The 17,500-nt window shown below is 49.0% G+C and overlaps 1 protein-coding gene across 1 annotated transcript in view; it reads left to right on the forward strand.

Moving 5' to 3' along the window:
- fras1 (Fraser extracellular matrix complex subunit 1) overlaps nt 1-17,500 on the forward strand; it is a gene marked incomplete at its 3' end in the record, with an annotated part of 149,103 nt that overhangs the window by 5,896 nt on the left and 125,707 nt on the right. Inside the window, 3 exon segments of the mRNA XM_080755717.1 lie at nt 11,936-12,046; nt 13,381-13,473; nt 16,044-16,206. Of these exon segments, the coding sequence (XP_080611843.1) occupies nt 11,936-12,046; nt 13,381-13,473; nt 16,044-16,206 (367 nt within the window).

Genomic DNA, 17,500 nt, shown 5'->3' on the forward strand with positions numbered 1-17,500 from the left:
TTCTCGCGCGTTTACTCTAAACACGCGGACCGTGCGTTTACTCTAAACGCGCGGACCGTGCGTGCGTATAAGCCAAATGCCCTGCATGGCTACATCGATCTGTCAGACGCGCGGCAGGTTTGTGAGGGACCTTCCGGGAGGATATATAGATACGCGCGCATGGGGGCATACAGTACGCACGTGAAAATAATGAGAACCGATCCTATTGTTAGAGCACGCGTAGGACGGCCCGCGGTATCCGTGCGTCTGGTGTAGCTCATGGTGTCATTGACATATATTGGTCCTGTCCGAACGCACTGTACGCGCGCAGTAAACGCATACGCACACGTGCAAAATTGCCTGGTGTAGCTTGGCCGTCATTCTTCTGGATGGGGGGTGTGTGTGTGATCATGCAACCTAGTTGCTTGATCACAAAAACGTACGTGCGTGCGTAGTGCGTAGTGCGTAGTGCGTGCGTAGTGCGTAGTGCGTAGTGTGTAGTGTGTAGTGCGTAGTGCGTAGTGCATAGTGTGACTCTAAGAGCTGCCGGTTGTGTGTTGTTGAACATGTTGTGTTGTTAACTAAATAATTGATGACTCGACTGTCTCTTTGAGCATGATGCAGTCCAGTCCAGTCCAGTTCAGTCAGTCCAGTCCAGTCCAGTCCAGTCCAGTCCAGTCCAGTCCAGTCCAGATCACAGCGGGGGGGTCTCGGTCTTATCGTCTCGTGTTTGTCGGCTTCGTGTCGGCCGCGCAACGTCGTTTCCTGTGCGAGCTTTGATGCGCATCACACCTTCCCCCGTGAGCCGGAGGAAGGCGTGTGCGTGTGCGCGCGTGTGTGTGTGTGTGTGTGTGTGTGTGTGTGTGTGTGTGTGTGTGTGTGTGTGTGTGTGTGTGTGTGTGTTTGTTACATTATTCCATGTGTCTCCTCGGGGCGTTCCATCAGCTCCGGTCCCGATAGACTCTACGGAGATCCATCCATCACACACGCTGCTCCAGTAGCGTGCGTGTAGCGTGTGCTCCGACACACACACTGCTCCAGTATAGCGTGCGTGTAGCGTGTGCTCCGACATGCGTAGCATGCGTGTGGCGTGCGTGAGAGTGACAGACAGCAGAGACGTTCCGTCTGCCAATAGGAACCAGACCCAACCTGTCCTGATCTCAGTCTCACCTTTTTAAGTTTTTATACTTCTTGGCTTTAGTTTCATCACAGAGAGAACCACAGTGGACCTACCAGGATGGATTTAACCCTTTAGTTTCATCACAGAGAGAACCACAGTGGACCCCACAGGATGGATTTAACCCACCAGTAAGACGCACAAACGCGGGAAGCGAACGCAGCTGAGACCCTGCAGATCATGTCTGTCTGTCTGTCTGGTACAGTGGACAGACAGTATGTGTCTCTGATGTCTTGGTACAGTGGACAGTATGTCTCTGATGTCTTGGTACAGTGGACAGACAGTATGTGTCTCTGATGTCTTGGTACAGTGGACAGACAGTATGTCTCTGATGTCTTGGTACAGTGGACAGACAGTATGTGTCTCTGATGTATTGGTACAGTGGACAGACAGTATGTGTCTCTGATGTCTTGGTACAGTGGACAGACAGTATGTGTCTCTGATGTCTTGGTACAGTGGACAGACAGTATGTCTCTGATGTCTTGGTACAGTGGGCAGATGGTTAGGAAGTGTAGCTCGGTTTCCACTTCGTTTTGTGTGCAGTGGGTGCATAGTCTGTCTTCTCTCGGGGGATACAGGTCTGCCTATGACGGCCTTTCTCCATCAGACTGTGTGCTCACTGAGTCTGTACCTAGTTAAGATTTGTCTTTGTTTTGGGTCGGTCACGGTGCTCAGGTATTCTGTCTGTCTCTCTGCTCCGTCTGTCTGTCTGTCTGTCTGTCTGTCTGTCTGTCTGTCTGTCTCTCTGTGCCCGACAGGAAACAAAGGGAGATAATGGATCAAGTGTTTGCTCCGGGTGTCGTCTTGTGCGTCCCCCCCCCCCCCCCTCCCCCTCCCCCCTCCCCCCTAAGAACGTGCCTCGACGTATTTTTATCACTGGCTTTCTGTGAGACAGAACAACCCCCCCCTCCCCCCTCCCCCCCCTCCTTTGTCTTGCCCTTTCAGAGGAATGCCATTCAACTCTTTTCTTTTTATTTTTTTATGTCCTGGTTTTAACCTGAGGTGGAAAGGAAGTTGTTTAAGAGAGACCACTGATATAGAAACATGGGTTTTTCAGAAAGGCTACATGTGGTGTGGAATGGTTTTGTTGGAACATAATTACATACTTTGAAGTGAACGTGTTGATTTGAAAGCTGACCTGAGAGGAAAGGAAAGGTACTATGTTTACCCAGGGTAACTGGACTAAGGAAAGGAAAGGTACTATGTTTACCCTGGGTAACTGGACTAAGGAAAGGAAAGGTACCATGTTTACCCTGGGTAACTGGACTAAGGAAAGGAAAGGTACTATGTTTACCCAGGGTAACTGGACTAAGGAAAGGAAAGGTACTATGTTTACCCAGGGTAACTGGACTAAGGAAAGGAAAGGTACCATGTTTACCCAGGGTAACTGGACTAAGGAAAGGAAAGGTACCATGTTTACCCAGGGTTACTGGACTAAGGAAAGGAAAGGTACCATGTTTACCCAGGGTAACTGGACTAAGGAAAGGAAAGGTACCATGTTTACACTGGGTAACTGAACTAAGGAAAGGAAAGGTACCATGTTTACCCAGGGTAACTGGACTAAGGAAAGGAAAGGTACTATGTTTACCCAGGGTAACTGGACTAAGGAAAGGAAAGGTACTATGTTTACCCAGGGTAACTGGACTAAGTAAAGGAAAGGTACTATGTTTACCCAGCAGGGTAACTGGACTAAGGAAAGGAAAGGTACTATTTTTACCCAGGGTAACTGGACTAAGCTCAAGAACTTGTTTACAGCCAGGCCCTGCTCATAGAACATTTCATGGTATAGAGGTTCAATGCCTTGTCCAAGGGCACTTCAGCGGTGGTAATTTTAACGTGCCGGTCCGGGGATGCGAACTATAGCGACCTTCCGATATCAAGACCGCTCCGCAAACCGTTCGGCCACCGCTGCCCAGGTAGAACTCTGTTAATAGAACCTGCAGCAGAGGTAGAACTGTGTTAATATAAGTACCGCTCTTTAGGGACAGAATGGAAACATCCACTGTTCTTTTAAAGCTGCTGGAAGACATGATATTTATTTTTGGCTGGCTGGCTGGTTGACTGACTGACTGGCTGGCTGGCTGGCTGGCTGTGTGGTTGGCTGACTGATTGACTGACTGGCTGGCTGGCTGACTGACTGACTGACTGACTGACTGACTGACTGGTTGACTGGCTGGCTGACTGAACGGCTGACTGACTGACTGACTGGCTGGCTGTGTGGGTGGCTGGCTGACTGACTGACTGACTGACTGACTGGCTGGCTGACTGGCTGGCTGGCTGGCTGTGTGGGTGGCTGACTGACTGACTGACTGACTGGCTGGCTGGCTGGCTGGCTGACTGGCTGACTGTGTGTGCTGCTATTACAGCGTGCTCTTGTTGTGTGAAGCAGTAAATCACACACTGCGTCCTCTGCCTCTGTAAACAGCATGTTGTCGCGTCAGTCAAACACTCGACGGTTGACTGACGGGCTGCGGATGACAGGCAGCGATGTTCTGGTCGGTTTGACCTTTGACCCAGGCCAGAACGTAGGGTGGATGTCCCTAGAACTACATATTTTCAGATGGGGGTCCTTGGGATGACATAGGAAATAGGTTTTTCAGAAAAAGAAGACATTTCGTATCATCTATAGAGCCAGGTCTGAAGGGGTTAAAGGCAGAGCTGCTGTTGTCCGTCATCATCATCATCTTGTATAATGCCCTCACATGTTCTCCCTGTGTCCCCTAGGGTAGGTATACCCTCACATGTTCTCCCCGTGTCCCCTAGGGTAGGTACCCTCACATGTTCTCCCCCGTGTCCCCTAGGGTAGGTACCCTCACATGTTCTCCCCCGTGTCCCCTAGGGTAGGTACCCTCACATGTTCTCCCCCGTGTCCCCTAGGGTAGGTACCCTCACATGTTCTCCCCGTGTCCCCTAGGGTAGGTACCCTCACATGTTCTCCCCCGTGTCCCCTAGGGTAGGTACCCTCACATGTTCTCCCCCGTGTCCCCTAGGGTAGGTACCCTCACATGTTCTCCCCGTGTCCCCTAGGGTAGGTACCCTCACATGTTCTCCCCGTGTCCCCTAGGGTAGGTACCCTCACATGTTCTCCCCGTGTCCCCCATAGGGTAGGTACCCTCACATGTTCTCCCCCGTGTCCCCTAGGGTAGGTACCCTCACATGTTCTCCCCCGTGTCCCCTAGGGTAGGTACCCTCACATGTTCTCCCCGTGTCCCCTAGGGTAGGTACCCTCACATGTTCTCCCCGTGTCCCCTGGGGTAGGTACCCTCATATGTTCTCCCCGTGTCCCCTAGGGTAGGTACCCTCACATGTTCTCCCCGTGTCCCCTAGGGTAGGTACCCTCACATGTTCTCCCTGTGTCCCCTAGGGTAGGTACCCTCACATGTTCTCCCCGTGTCCCCTAGGGTAGGTACCCTCACATGTTCTCCCCGTGTCCCCCATAGGGTAGGTACCCTCACATGTTCTCCCTGTGTCCCCTAGGGTAGGTACCCTCACATGTTCTCCCTGTGTCCCCTAGGGTAGGTACCCTCACATGTTCTCCCCGTGTCCCCCATAGGGTAGGTACCCTCACATGTTCTCCCCGTGTCCCCTAGGGTAGGTACCCTCACATGTTCTCCCCGTGTCCCCTAGGGTAGGTACCCTCACATGTTCTCCCTGTGTCCCCTAGGGTAGGTACCCTCACATGTTCTCCCCGTGTCCCCCATAGGGTAGGTACCCTCACATGTTCTCCCCGTGTCCCCTATAGTTTAGGTACCCTCACATGTTCTCCCCGTGTCCCCTAGGGTAGGTACCCTCACATGTTCTCCCCGTGTCCCCTATAGGGTAGGTACCCTCACATGTTCTCCCCGTGTCTGACCTGTCTTGACACTGTTACATCCTATATTCACTTCTGTGAAAGTGTTTGCATTCCCACAAGGACCATTACGGTCTTTAACAACAGCAAGCCCTGGTTCAACAATGAAGTGAGATCGCTTTGTAGGGAGAAACATGCTGCTTATAAACGTGGAGATATGGGGAATTATAAGAGACTGAAATATGAATTTCAGCGTGCCGTGTCTAAGGCTAAGGCCTCCTACAAAGTGAAGCTTGAAAACAAACTGCAAGCAAATGACATCAAAGGTGTATGGCAGGGTTTGCAGGACATCACTGACTACAAAACCAAGCACCATGTTCCAGACCTGGACCCCTCCCTTCCTGGGAGGCTTAATGATTTTTATTGTCGGTTCGACAGTGAAGACCATCAGTCCCGTCTCTTTTCCAAGAGAGCAGGGTGACTCTCCACCCAACATACATGAACATGATGTCAGACTGTTGCTTCGTCAGCAAAACCCCAGAAAGGCGGCAGGGCCTGATGGCGAGTCGTCTGCCACACTAAAGCACTGTGCCGACCAACTTGCACCTGTCCTCACTTCCATTTTCAACTGGTCACTGGAACTCTGTACTGTGCCTGCTTGCTTTAAATCTGCGGTTATCATTCCTGTCCCAAAGAAAAATAATATCACCTGTCTTAATGACTATAGGCCTGTTGCCCTAACATCTGTCATTATGAAAGTCTTTGAGCGACTGGTATGTAAACACCTGTCCAGCATAGCACTAGATCCCCACCAATTTGCCTACAGAGCAAATAGGAGTGTAGATGATGCAGTGTCCCTCTGTCTGCACACTATTACTCAACATCTAGAATCCAGATCCACCTATGCTCGTGTACTTTTTGTTGACTTCAGCTCCGCATTTAATACAATAGTGCCTGGGAAGCTGATTTCAACCCTACAGGAGCTAGGCGTCAGATCACATCTATGTAAATGGATCTTTAACTTTCTATGTGACAGGAAACAGGTGGTCAAAATAGGTGACCTCGTCTCGCTGTCGAGGCTCCTAAACACTGGGGCCCCCCAGGGGTGCGTCCTTTCTCCACTTCTGTACTTATTATACACTCATTTCTGTCAATCTCACTTTAGTACAGTTATGATGTATAAGTTTGCTGATGACACATCTCTAGTAGGTCTTATTACCAACGAGGTTGAAACCGACTACCGCAGAGCAGTAGAGGAGCTGGTGAGATGGTGTGAGAGTTACAACTTGATTCTAAACATCTCTAAAACCAAAGAGATGTTTATAGACTTTAGGAAAAATAAATCGTGTCCCCTCCCCCCCCTCTTCATCAATGGTGAAGAGGTAGAAAGAGTTTCCTCCTTCCGGTTCCTAGGGACCACCATCCATGAGTCCTTATCATGGGATCTTAACACCAGTCTCATAATAAGCAAATCACACCAGCGTCTCTATTTCCTGCGGCAGCTTAAGAAGTTCAAAGTCAGCCAAGCAGCCATGACTCACTTCTATAGGGCCACTATTGAAAGTGTTCTCACCTTCTCCATGCTTGTCTGGTTTGGTCACACAACCTCTCAAGACAAATCAAAGCTGGAAAGAGTAGTACGTTGCGCATCAAAAAACATAGGATGCAGCCTCCCTACACTTTCCTCACTCTATTCCACCAGAATAATTAGGAAGGCAAATAAAATCATTGCAGACAACTCCCATCCTGCACATCACCTCTTCAATCTCCTCCCATCAGGCAGGAGATATAGAAGTATCCAGAGCTCTACATGTCGCTTCAGGGATAGCACTTACCCCGTAGCCATTAGACATCTGAACTCATAGTATATGCATATAGCACTTTAAAAAACTGAATGTAATTGCCTATGCTGCTGGTTTTTTGTTTTTGTATTGTACTGTCCTTCTTGTTTGTGTATCTATGGTTGTCTGTATATGTTGAGTATGAACCAAGACAAATTCCTATCAACTTGTTGACATGGCAAAAGGATTATTGAATTGAATTGAATTGAATTGAATTGAATTGAATTGAATTGAATTGAATGATGATAACGTGCGACCGACAGACCGACAGACCGACAGACCGACAGACCGACAGACAGACCGACAGACCGACAGACAGACAGACAGACAGACAGACAGACAGACAGACAGACAGACAGCTGTATAATTAGTCTTTACGGTGTTCCGGCAAGGCTGATTGGCCCAGGGTAACATCTGGACCCCCCCCCGCCCCCTCTGCTAGGTTATCTGTTATTAGAGCACACACACCTCATTCATTTCCCTGGTATGTTGTGTGTGTGTGTGTGTGTGTGTGTGTGTGTGTGTGTGTGTGTGTGACTGTGTGTGTGTGACTGTGTGTGTGTGTGTGTGTGTGTGTGTGTGTGTGTGTGTGTGCGTGCGTGAAATACAATATGCCGCAAATATTGTACTTTTACGCTTGCATAATTATGCAATTTTGGGAAAATAGCAGATGTAAAAAGCTCAAAGCTTGTGTGCACAGTGACTACTCTCTTACTGTAACCTACAGTACTCCACAGTACTCTCTAGTGTTGGTACTTTTAAGTACATTTTGATACCAATACACTGAATTCTGGACTTTTACTTTACTTGTAACAGACTCTGTGTAGACTGTACAGACTGTATTTATACATTCTGCGTGCGTGCGTGCAGTGTGTGTGTGCGTGCAGTGCGTGCGCGTGTGTGTACAGTGCTTGCGTGTGTGTGTGTGCGTGCTTGTGTGTGTGTGCGTGCAGTGTGTGTGTGCGTGCGGTGGTCTATGAATAGCAGAAAGGAGAGCCTGGGTCATTATCTCAGTCTGATGCTACTGGAGACACTTAAATGACCTCCTATTCTGAGCCCTCATAAAAATACTACACTACATAATAATAATAATACTACATATACAGTATGTATCATAATAATACTACATACTGTATTTACAGCATAACACCTTGTTATCCGTGTCATTTTCATTTTCAACTATAGATAAAGTGCCAATCGGCACAGGTCTCCACCAGGGCAGGTCAGGCTGTGGCCTCATGGTGGCGCGGCACGGCGGACACAGCCGGTGTGTGGTGGGCTTCAGTCAGTCAGTCGGTCGGTCAGTCGCTCCCCTGTTGGACTGTGTCTGGGTTCACTACTCTAATCTCTAATCTCTGATCCTTCAGGAGGAGACAAGACCTTTTTTTCCGCACATTAGCCATGCTTCAGCGGCGCACGCACGCATGCACGCACGCACGCACGCACGCACGCACGCATGCACGCACGCATGCACGCACGCACGCACACAGACAGACAGACACACAGACACACACAGTCACACACACAGACACACACACAGACACACACACAGACAAACAGACAGACACACACACAGACACACAGACACACACACACACTCACACACACACACACACACACCCCCCATCGCCCTTTATTCTGTTGTTTAGGTAACTTCCTGCCCTCTGGCAATCTTTAACCTTTTAGAAGATTCCCAAAAGAGATGTCGTCGTCAATAACTTGTTTACAACCAGGCCCTGCTCATAGAACATTTAATAATAATAATAATAACTTGTTTACAGCCAGGCCCTGCTCATAGAACATTTAATAATAATAATAATAACTTGTTTACAGCCAGGCCCTGCTCATAGAACATTTAATAATAATAATAATAACTTGTTTACAGCCAGGCCCTGCTCATAGAACATTTAATAATAATAATAATAACTTGTTTACAGCCAGGCCCTGCTCATAGAACATTTCATGGTAGGGGGATTCAATGCCTTGCTCAAGGGCACTTCAGCGGTGGTAATTTTAACGTGGCCGGTCCGGGGATACGAACTATAGCGACCTTCCGATATCAAGACCGCTCCGCAAACCGTTGAGCACTTGAGCTGAAGTGTGATAACCTTAACAGTATATACGGTAATAACAGTAAATACAGTATATACGGTAATAACAGTAAATACAGTATATACGGTAATAACAGTAAATACAGTATATACGGTAATAACAGTAAATACAGTATATACGGTAATAACAGTAAATACAGTATATACGGTAATAACAGTAAATACAGTATATACGGTAATAACAGTAAATACAGTATGATACAATATAATACAGTATGATAACCTTACAGTATATATCCAGACGGAGGCTCCCTGCTAATCATTGACTAGGGATGTTATTATATGGTCGACCCATTCTGACCTGAGATCAGATTCTAAAAATGTTCTTCTGAATCCTGACAGTTTTCATTCTGACCTGAGATCAGATTCTAAACATGTTCTTCTGAATCCTGACAGTTTTCTGAAAAACCCATGTTTCTATATGTCAGTCGTTCTTCGATTTTTCAAAAATAGCAGACCTATGCTTGTAGATCTGCTATTTTTCAATAGCTAAAGCATAACATGATGTTAACACCAAAATGGGTTGAACCGAATACAGTAGGCTACAGTATACAGTAATGTACAGTAATGACAATAATATATATATAGGCCATTGTGGGCATTTTATAAAGGCTGCCACACGGGGGCGCTGCAGGAGGGGTGCCGTGACGGCGTGGTGGATATATTGGGTTACAAATCGGAGGTTAAAATAAGACGTCCCATTTCCAGCGTGGCGCCCGTTTGACTGCAGCTGTTTGTTCTTTATATATTTGCTCCACATTTTTACCATGCATTTTTCAAAAAAAATAGCAGATCTGCAAGCTCTCGTAGCGTGGCACTCTGTGCTTTGCTGTGAGCTTGTAGATCTGCCGTCCTGCATGAGGACTCGTTCCATTTCTCTCCTTTTTGCTTCTTCTGGATCTGAAACAGAGGAGGAGGAGTCACCTGCCTGTCAATCATTCTCTCTCTCTCTCTCTCTCTCTCTCTCTCTCTCTCTCTCTCTCTCTCTCTCTCTCTCTCTCTCTCTCTCTCTCTCTGAGGTCTTGAGGTCATCTGATGTGTCTGCAGGCTCTGCCTGACACACACGCACACGCACGCGCACGCGCACACGCACACGCACACACACTAGGCCCAGGGCATGGTGTAGAATATACTGTAGACACGTCGACGACATGAAGCATGCTGATCGGATCCCAGTCAGCTGTGTGTGTGTGTGTGTGTGTGTGTGTGTGTGTGTTTCTCTACTCTGCCTACCCTGCAGTAAAACACAGAGTTCAATTAACAGTCCCCAGCACACACACACACACACGCACACACACACACGCACACACACACACACACGCACACGCACACACACACACACACACACACACACACACACACACACTGGTAGTGAAGCGTTTGACGAGCCAATTAATCACCATGGTGGAACCGGACCCAGTTTCCGGGGTCAGGTTCCACCTAAAGCTGTCAGAGGTGTGTGTGTGTGTGTGTGTGTGTGTGTGCGCGCGCGTGCGGGTTTCTGAACTGCCCACAGCCCTCCTATGAGACACAGACTGGTTTCTGAACCGCCCACAGCCCTCCTATGAGACACAGACTGGTTTCTGAACCGCCCACAGCCCTCCTATGAGACACAGACTGGTTTCTGAACCGCCCACAGCCCTCCTATGAGACACAGACTGGTTTCTGAACCGCCCACAGCCCTCCTATGAGACACAGACTGGTTTCTGAACCGCCCACAGCCCTCCTATGAGACACAGACTGGTTTCTGAACCGCCCACAGCCCTCCTATGAGACACAGACTGGTTTCTGAACCGCCCACAGCCCTCCTATGAGACACAGACTGGTTTCTGAACCGCCCACAGCCCTCCTATGAGACACAGACTGGTTTCTGAACCGCCCACAGCCCTCCTATGAGACACAGACTGGTTTCTGAACTGCCCACAGCCCTCCTATGAGACACAGACTGGTTTCTGAACTGCCCACAGCCCTCCTATGAGACACAGACTGGTTTCTGAACCGCCCACAGCCCTCCTATGAGACACAGACTGGTTTCTGAACCGCCCACAGCCCTCCTATGAGACACAGACTGGTTTCTGAACCGCCCACAGCCCTCCTATGAGACACAGACTGGTTTCTGAACCGCCCACAGCCCTCCTATGAGACACAGACTGGTTTCTGAACCGCCACAGCCCTCCTATGAGACACAGACTGGTTTCTGAACCGCCCACAGCCCTCCTATGAGACACAGACTGGTTTCTGAACCGCCCACAGCCCTCCTATGAGACACAGACTGGTTTCTGAACCGCCCACAGCCCTCCTATGAGACACAGACTGGTTTCTGAACCGCCCACAGCCCTCCTATGAGACACAGACTGGTTTCTGAACTGCCCACAGCCCTCCTATGAGACACAGACTGGTTTCTGAACTGCCCACAGCCCTCCTATGAGACACAGACTGGTTTCTGAACCGCCCACAGCCCTCCTATGAGACACAGACTGGTTTCTGAACCGCCCACAGCCCTCCTATGAGACACAGACTGGTTTCTGAACCGCCCACAGCCCTCCTATGAGACACAGATCATGATTATTAGTGAGGACCTATTAGATAGGTTGAAAAGTGGTGAAGTGGTCCTTTAAGCCAAGGTGTCTGTCATGGTGTGTCAATGCACGTGCACACACACACACACGCACGCACACGTGCACACACACACACACACACACACACACACACACACACACACACACACGTGCACAGGAGCACGCCTGTGGACAGCCCTGTCATGAGACTGTGATTGATCATGCAGCTAAATGTGAGTTATGGACTCTAAGGTGATAGATTCAAGTTCACGACTTCATTGATTTATTCCCTAGGCTGTCGTTGTTGATAGAAGACATTATCCTGTCAGTACTGTGTCGGTACCGTGTCAGTACTGTCAGATATGGTTCTGTCCGTTTCCCGCAAAATGTGACAGTTTGGCACATACAGTATGTACAGTAGATGAGATTCAATAATTGTGATATTTGACGTTGTGTGTCTGTGGTTTTTCCCTCAACAGAACAACAGCGCGTGGACTCCCCAGTCCTGCCAGCGGTGTTCCTGCTACGGAGACATCGTCATCTGTACCGACACCACACACTGTCCCAACCCCCGCTGTGACTCCCTCAGGGTAAGAGTCAGAACCACCAGAACCACACACTGTCCCAACCCCCGCTGTGACTCCCTCAGGGTAAGAGTCAGAACCACCAGAACCACACACTGTTCCAACCCCCGCTGTGACTCCCTCAGGGTAAGAGTCAGAACCACACACTGTCCCAACCCCCGCTGTGACTCCCTCAGGGTAAGAGTCAGAACCAACACACACTGTCCCAACCCCCGCTGTGACTCCCTCAGGGTAAGAGTCAGAACCACCAGAACCACACACTGTCCCAACCCCCGCTGTGACTCCCTCAGGGTAAGAGTCAGAACCACCAGAACCACACACTGTCCCAACCCCCGCTGTGACTCCCTCAGGGTAAGAGTCAGAACCACCACCACCACACACTGTCCCAACCCCCGCTGTGACTCCCTCAGGGTAAGAGTCAGAACCATCAGAACCACACACTGTCCCAACCCCCGCTGTGACTCCCTCAGGGTAAGAGTCAGAACCACACACTGTCCCAACCCCCGCTGTGACTCCCTCAGGGTAAGAGTCAGAACCACCACACACTGTCCCAACCCCCGCTGTGACTCCCTCAGGGTAAGAGTCAGAACCACCCCCCCCCCCCCCCCCCCCCCCCCGACTCTTTTTTGTTTTCATCAAAACCTTGGATCCCCCTGGCCAGCCGGGGCGCCTGATGGAGGGGAAAGGAACTGGTTGGAATAACGTGTTCCTTCCACGCGCTACGACGTCCAACCAAGGAAACTCCCCCCTGTCAGGTGTAAAGGAGCAACTTGGACACTCAGGCATGAAGGAAGCATGAGTTCAAGTCCATTGCTCTCCCCTTGTCCCCCATATATGGGGACTAGGTTGGTCTCCCCTTGTCCCCCATATATGGGGACTAGGTTGGTCTCCCCTTGTCCCCCATATATGGGGACTAGGTTGGTCTCCCCTTGTCCCCCATATATGGGGACTAGGTTGGTCTCCCCTTGTCCCCCATATATGGGGACTAGGTTGGTCTCCCCTTGTCCCCCATATATGGGGACTAGGTTGGTCTCCCCTTGTCCCCCATATATGGGGACTAGGTTGGTCTCCCCTTGTCCCCCATATATGGGGAGAACATATATCCATATATCCGGCAGAACAGACACCATATTATTCTGTCCTCTCCCTTTCTCTCCCTCTCTCTCTCTCTCTCTGTTATGTATTCCACGGTGGTGTTTTCTCTGCCCGCTTCATTTCCATGTGAATGGACGTGTATAATTGAATGTCTCCCATACGCTAGGTTGCACACAGAGACACTTAATGCTCTGTGTGTGTGTGTGTGTGTGTGTGTGTGTGTGTGTGTGTGTGTGTGTGCACAGGGAGAGCGTCTAAGGATCCCTCCTAACCGGTGCTGCCCAGAGTGTGTGTCGTCCTCCCAGGGTTCCTGTCGGTACCAAGGACTCGTCTATGGGGTGAGTCTACAGGGTCTATGGTAGGCTCCTGTCCGGTATGATAGGCTCCTGCCCCTATGGGCCTCATGGCTACAGAGACAGGAGATAGGCTCCTGCCCCTATGGGCCTCATGGCTACAGAAACAGGAGATAGGCTCCTGCCCCTATGGGCCTCATGGCTACAGAGACAGGAGATAGGCTCCTGCCCCTATGGGCCTCATGGCTACAGAAACAGGAGATAGGCTCCTGCCCCTATGGGCCTCATGGCTACAGAAACAGGAGATAGGCTCCTGCCCCTATGGGCCTCATGGCTACAGAGACAGGAGATAGGCTCCTGCCCCTATGGGCCTCATGGCTACAGAAACAGGAGATAGGCTCCTGCCCCTATGGGCCTCATGGCTACAGAAACAGGAGATAGGCTCCTGCCCCTATGGGCCTCATGGCTACAGAAACAGGAGATAGGCTCCTGCCCCTATGGGCCTCATGGCTACAGAAACAGGAGATAGGCTCCTGTCCCCTATGGGCCTCATGGCTACAGAAACAGGAGATAGGCTCCTGCCCCCTATGGGCCTCATGGCTACAGAAACAGGAGATAGGCTCCTGTCCCCTATGGGCCTCATGGCTCGGCAAGGCTACTTACTTGATGTGAGAGAACCAACGGTTTTCTCCAATAGGTGTCTCAGTTGTAAGTACTGCCAGAAGTGATTATGTGGTAGGCCAAATTCTGTTCTTAATTCTTCAAATGATTTCAAATTGTTTCCTTGGTATAGATCTTTACACCCCGTTGGTACCATGGGTCCCAGAGGAAGGGCTTTTTATACACAGTTTGGGATTTGGCCAGATGCCAGCTGACTAATGGCACAGGGTGGCGTTTTCAAACTAGTGAGCTGAGAGCAGGGGGGGGGTTTCTTTGTGCATAATGCTCTTTTTCCCTGGTTGTTTTTGGCAGGACGTTTTCTATTTTAGTTTCAGCCATATAGTCTCTTGACACGTTCTCATTTAGTTTTAGTCACATTTTAGTCACGTCAGTGTTTTGGTGTTTAGTCTAGTTTTAGTCAACTAAATCTACAGTTGATTTAGTCGACAGGGAATCATATAGCTTCAAATTGAGGCTTGAAAATGTTCACTTCTGTGGACTCTAACATTACACCTATAGCTACATGTTTAAGCATTTATTTCATATTTACATGTCTTCTGTGGACTCTAACATTACACCTATAGCTACATGTTTAAGTATTTATTTCATATTTACATGTCTTCTGTGGACTCTAACATTTCACCTATAGCTACATGTTTAAGCATTTATTTCATATTTACATGTCTTCTGTGGACTCTAACATTACACCTAGCTACATGTTTAAGCATTTATTTCATATTTACATGTCTTCTGTGGACTCTAACATTACACCTATAGCTACATGTTTAAGCATTTATTTCACATGTCTTCTGTGGACTCTAACATTACACCTATAGCTACATGTTTAAGCATTTATTTCATATTTACATGTCTTCTGTGGACTCTAACGTTACACCTAGCTACATGTTTAAGCATTTATTTCATATTTACATGTCTTCTGTGGACTCTAACATTACACCTATAGCTACATGTTTAAGTATTTATTTCATATTTACATGTCTTCTGTGGACTCTAACATTACACCTAGCTACATGTTTAAGCATTTATTTCATATTTACATGTCTTCTGTGGACTCTAACATTTCACCTATAGCTACATGTTTAAGCATTTATTTCATATTTACATGTCTTCTGTGGACTCTAACATTACACCTATAGCTACATGTTTAAGCATTTATTTCACATGTCTTCTGTGGACTCTAACATTACACCTATAGCTACATGTTTAAGCATTTATTTCATATTTACATGTCTTCTGTGGACTCTAACATTACACCTATAGCTACATGTTTAAGCATTTATTTCATATTTACATGTCTTCTGTGGACTCTAACATTACACCTATAGCTACATGTTTAGGCATTTATTTCATATTTACATGTCAATTTCAGCTCTGACACTTATTTCAGACATGCTCTAGTATGTGAAGAGTCTGCCTGTGATATTAAATTGGAACTCATTTTTGGAAGAAAATAAATCTCTGGTGAAAAGCTGGAATTTGCGCGTGGCAGGCTGTCAGTCAAATCTGGTCACATGTTATAATGCGGTTAAACCTTTTTAACGTTTTGAGACACAGAGGGAGGAGTCACAGCCAGGCAGTTCATAATAATAATAATAATAATAACTAGAACTGCACTCTGCCGAGTGCATACTTGCAGGGACCAGAGTACATGGTGTGTATATGTATGACTAGCTCTCAATGATGACGTAAGAGAAATGGTCATCTGTGTAATCTGGTCCCAGCAGACCAGGCACAGATTTGCTTACCCAGAAAAGGGGTTGACGGCTGTCACGTTGAAGAGACCCGGCGAAATTATTACTTGCGCGCTCTGCTTGCGCAAGTAATAACTGTGTCCAATCAATCAATCAATGTCTCTCTCTCTGTCTCTCTGTCTCTCTCTCTCTCTCTGTCTCTCTCTCTCTCTCTCTCTCTCTCTCTCTCTCTCTCTCCTGCAGCATGACAGCCAGTGGTCCCCCTCGCGGTGCGAGCGGTGCGTTTGCTCCCAGGGCGTCGTGTCCTGCTCCCCCCCGCCCTGCCCCCCCCCGCTCAGCTGCCCGGAGGGCCAAGGCCCTTTCACCCCCCAGGGGGAGTGCTGCCCGCAGTGTGCCCGCAACGGAGGTGGGTACAGCCGTGTAGTCCCCACAACGGAGGTGGGTACAGCCCTATAGTCCCCACAACGGAGGTGGGTACAGCCGTATATAGTCCCCACAACGGAGGTGGGTACAGCCGTATATAGTCCCCACAACGGAGGTGGGTACAGCCGTATATAGTCCCCACAACGGAGGTGGGTACAGCCGTATAGTCCCCACAACGGAGGTGGGTACAGCCGTATATAGTCCCCACAACGGAGGTGGGTACAGCCGTATATAGTCCCCACAACGGAGGTGGGTACAGCCGTATATAGTCCCCACAACGGAGGTGGGTACAGCCCTATAGTCCCCACAACGGAGGTGGGTACAGCCGTATATAGTCCCCACAACGGAGGTGGGTACAGCCGTATATAGTCCCCACAACGGAGGTGGGTACAGCCGTATAGTCCCCACAACGGAGGTGGGTACAGCCGTATATAGTCCCCACAACGGAGGTGGGTACAGCCGTATATAGTCCCCACAACGGAGGTGGGTACAGCCGTATATAGTCCCCACAACGGAGGTGGGTACAGCCGTATAGTCCCCACAACGGAGGTGGGTACAGCCGTATAGTCCCCACAACGGAGGTGGGTACAGCCGTATAGTCCCCACAACGGAGGTGGGTACAGACTGTAGTCCCCACAACGGAGGTGGGTATAGCCGTGGTAGACTCATGGTCAGTTTATGCACATATAGCCCAGGCTTCCGAATATCAGTATGGCAAATCTACAGCGATACCCCAAGTTTGTTATGCTTCCAAGTGATGGTTGATACTGAAACGGAGTGATCAGCTGAATCAACACAGGATAACTTTCCCTGCAGTCGAAGGCCACGCCAACGTTCTCTGGCTTCAGTCTGTTTCGTGCTAAGCAGAACCCTTCAGTCTGATCCGTGCTAAGCAGAACCCTTCAGTCTGATCCGTGCTAAGCAGAACCCTTCAGTCTGTTTCGTGCCAAGCAGAACCCTTCTTGCCGTGTCTTCCTGTAGTCTAGTGTCCGCTCCCTGGTGGGTGAGGGTAGCCTTCACTACCACGCTGGAGTCTGTAATTAATCCATCTGAGATGGGCACATTTTCGTTGTTTTTTGCCCATTTTAGCTGGACTCCTGTCCGATGGCAAAGGTCGTTGAGATCTGGCCAATCAGACCAGACCCCGAAGCCCTTGGCTTGTGAGTCCAGTTTCCCAGAGTCTTTCCTCCTAAAGCCTAGGAAGTTATTCTGGTCTGCAGCAGCCAGGGGTACCTTCCTCCTGCGCAGGTCCAGTAGGAGTGATGCCCTGGCCATTT

This window comes from Protomyctophum bolini (assembly GCF_963924005.1).
Source record: "Protomyctophum bolini genome assembly, chromosome: 22".
In the NCBI taxonomy this organism is placed as follows: Eukaryota; Metazoa; Chordata; class Actinopteri; order Myctophiformes; family Myctophidae; genus Protomyctophum; species Protomyctophum bolini.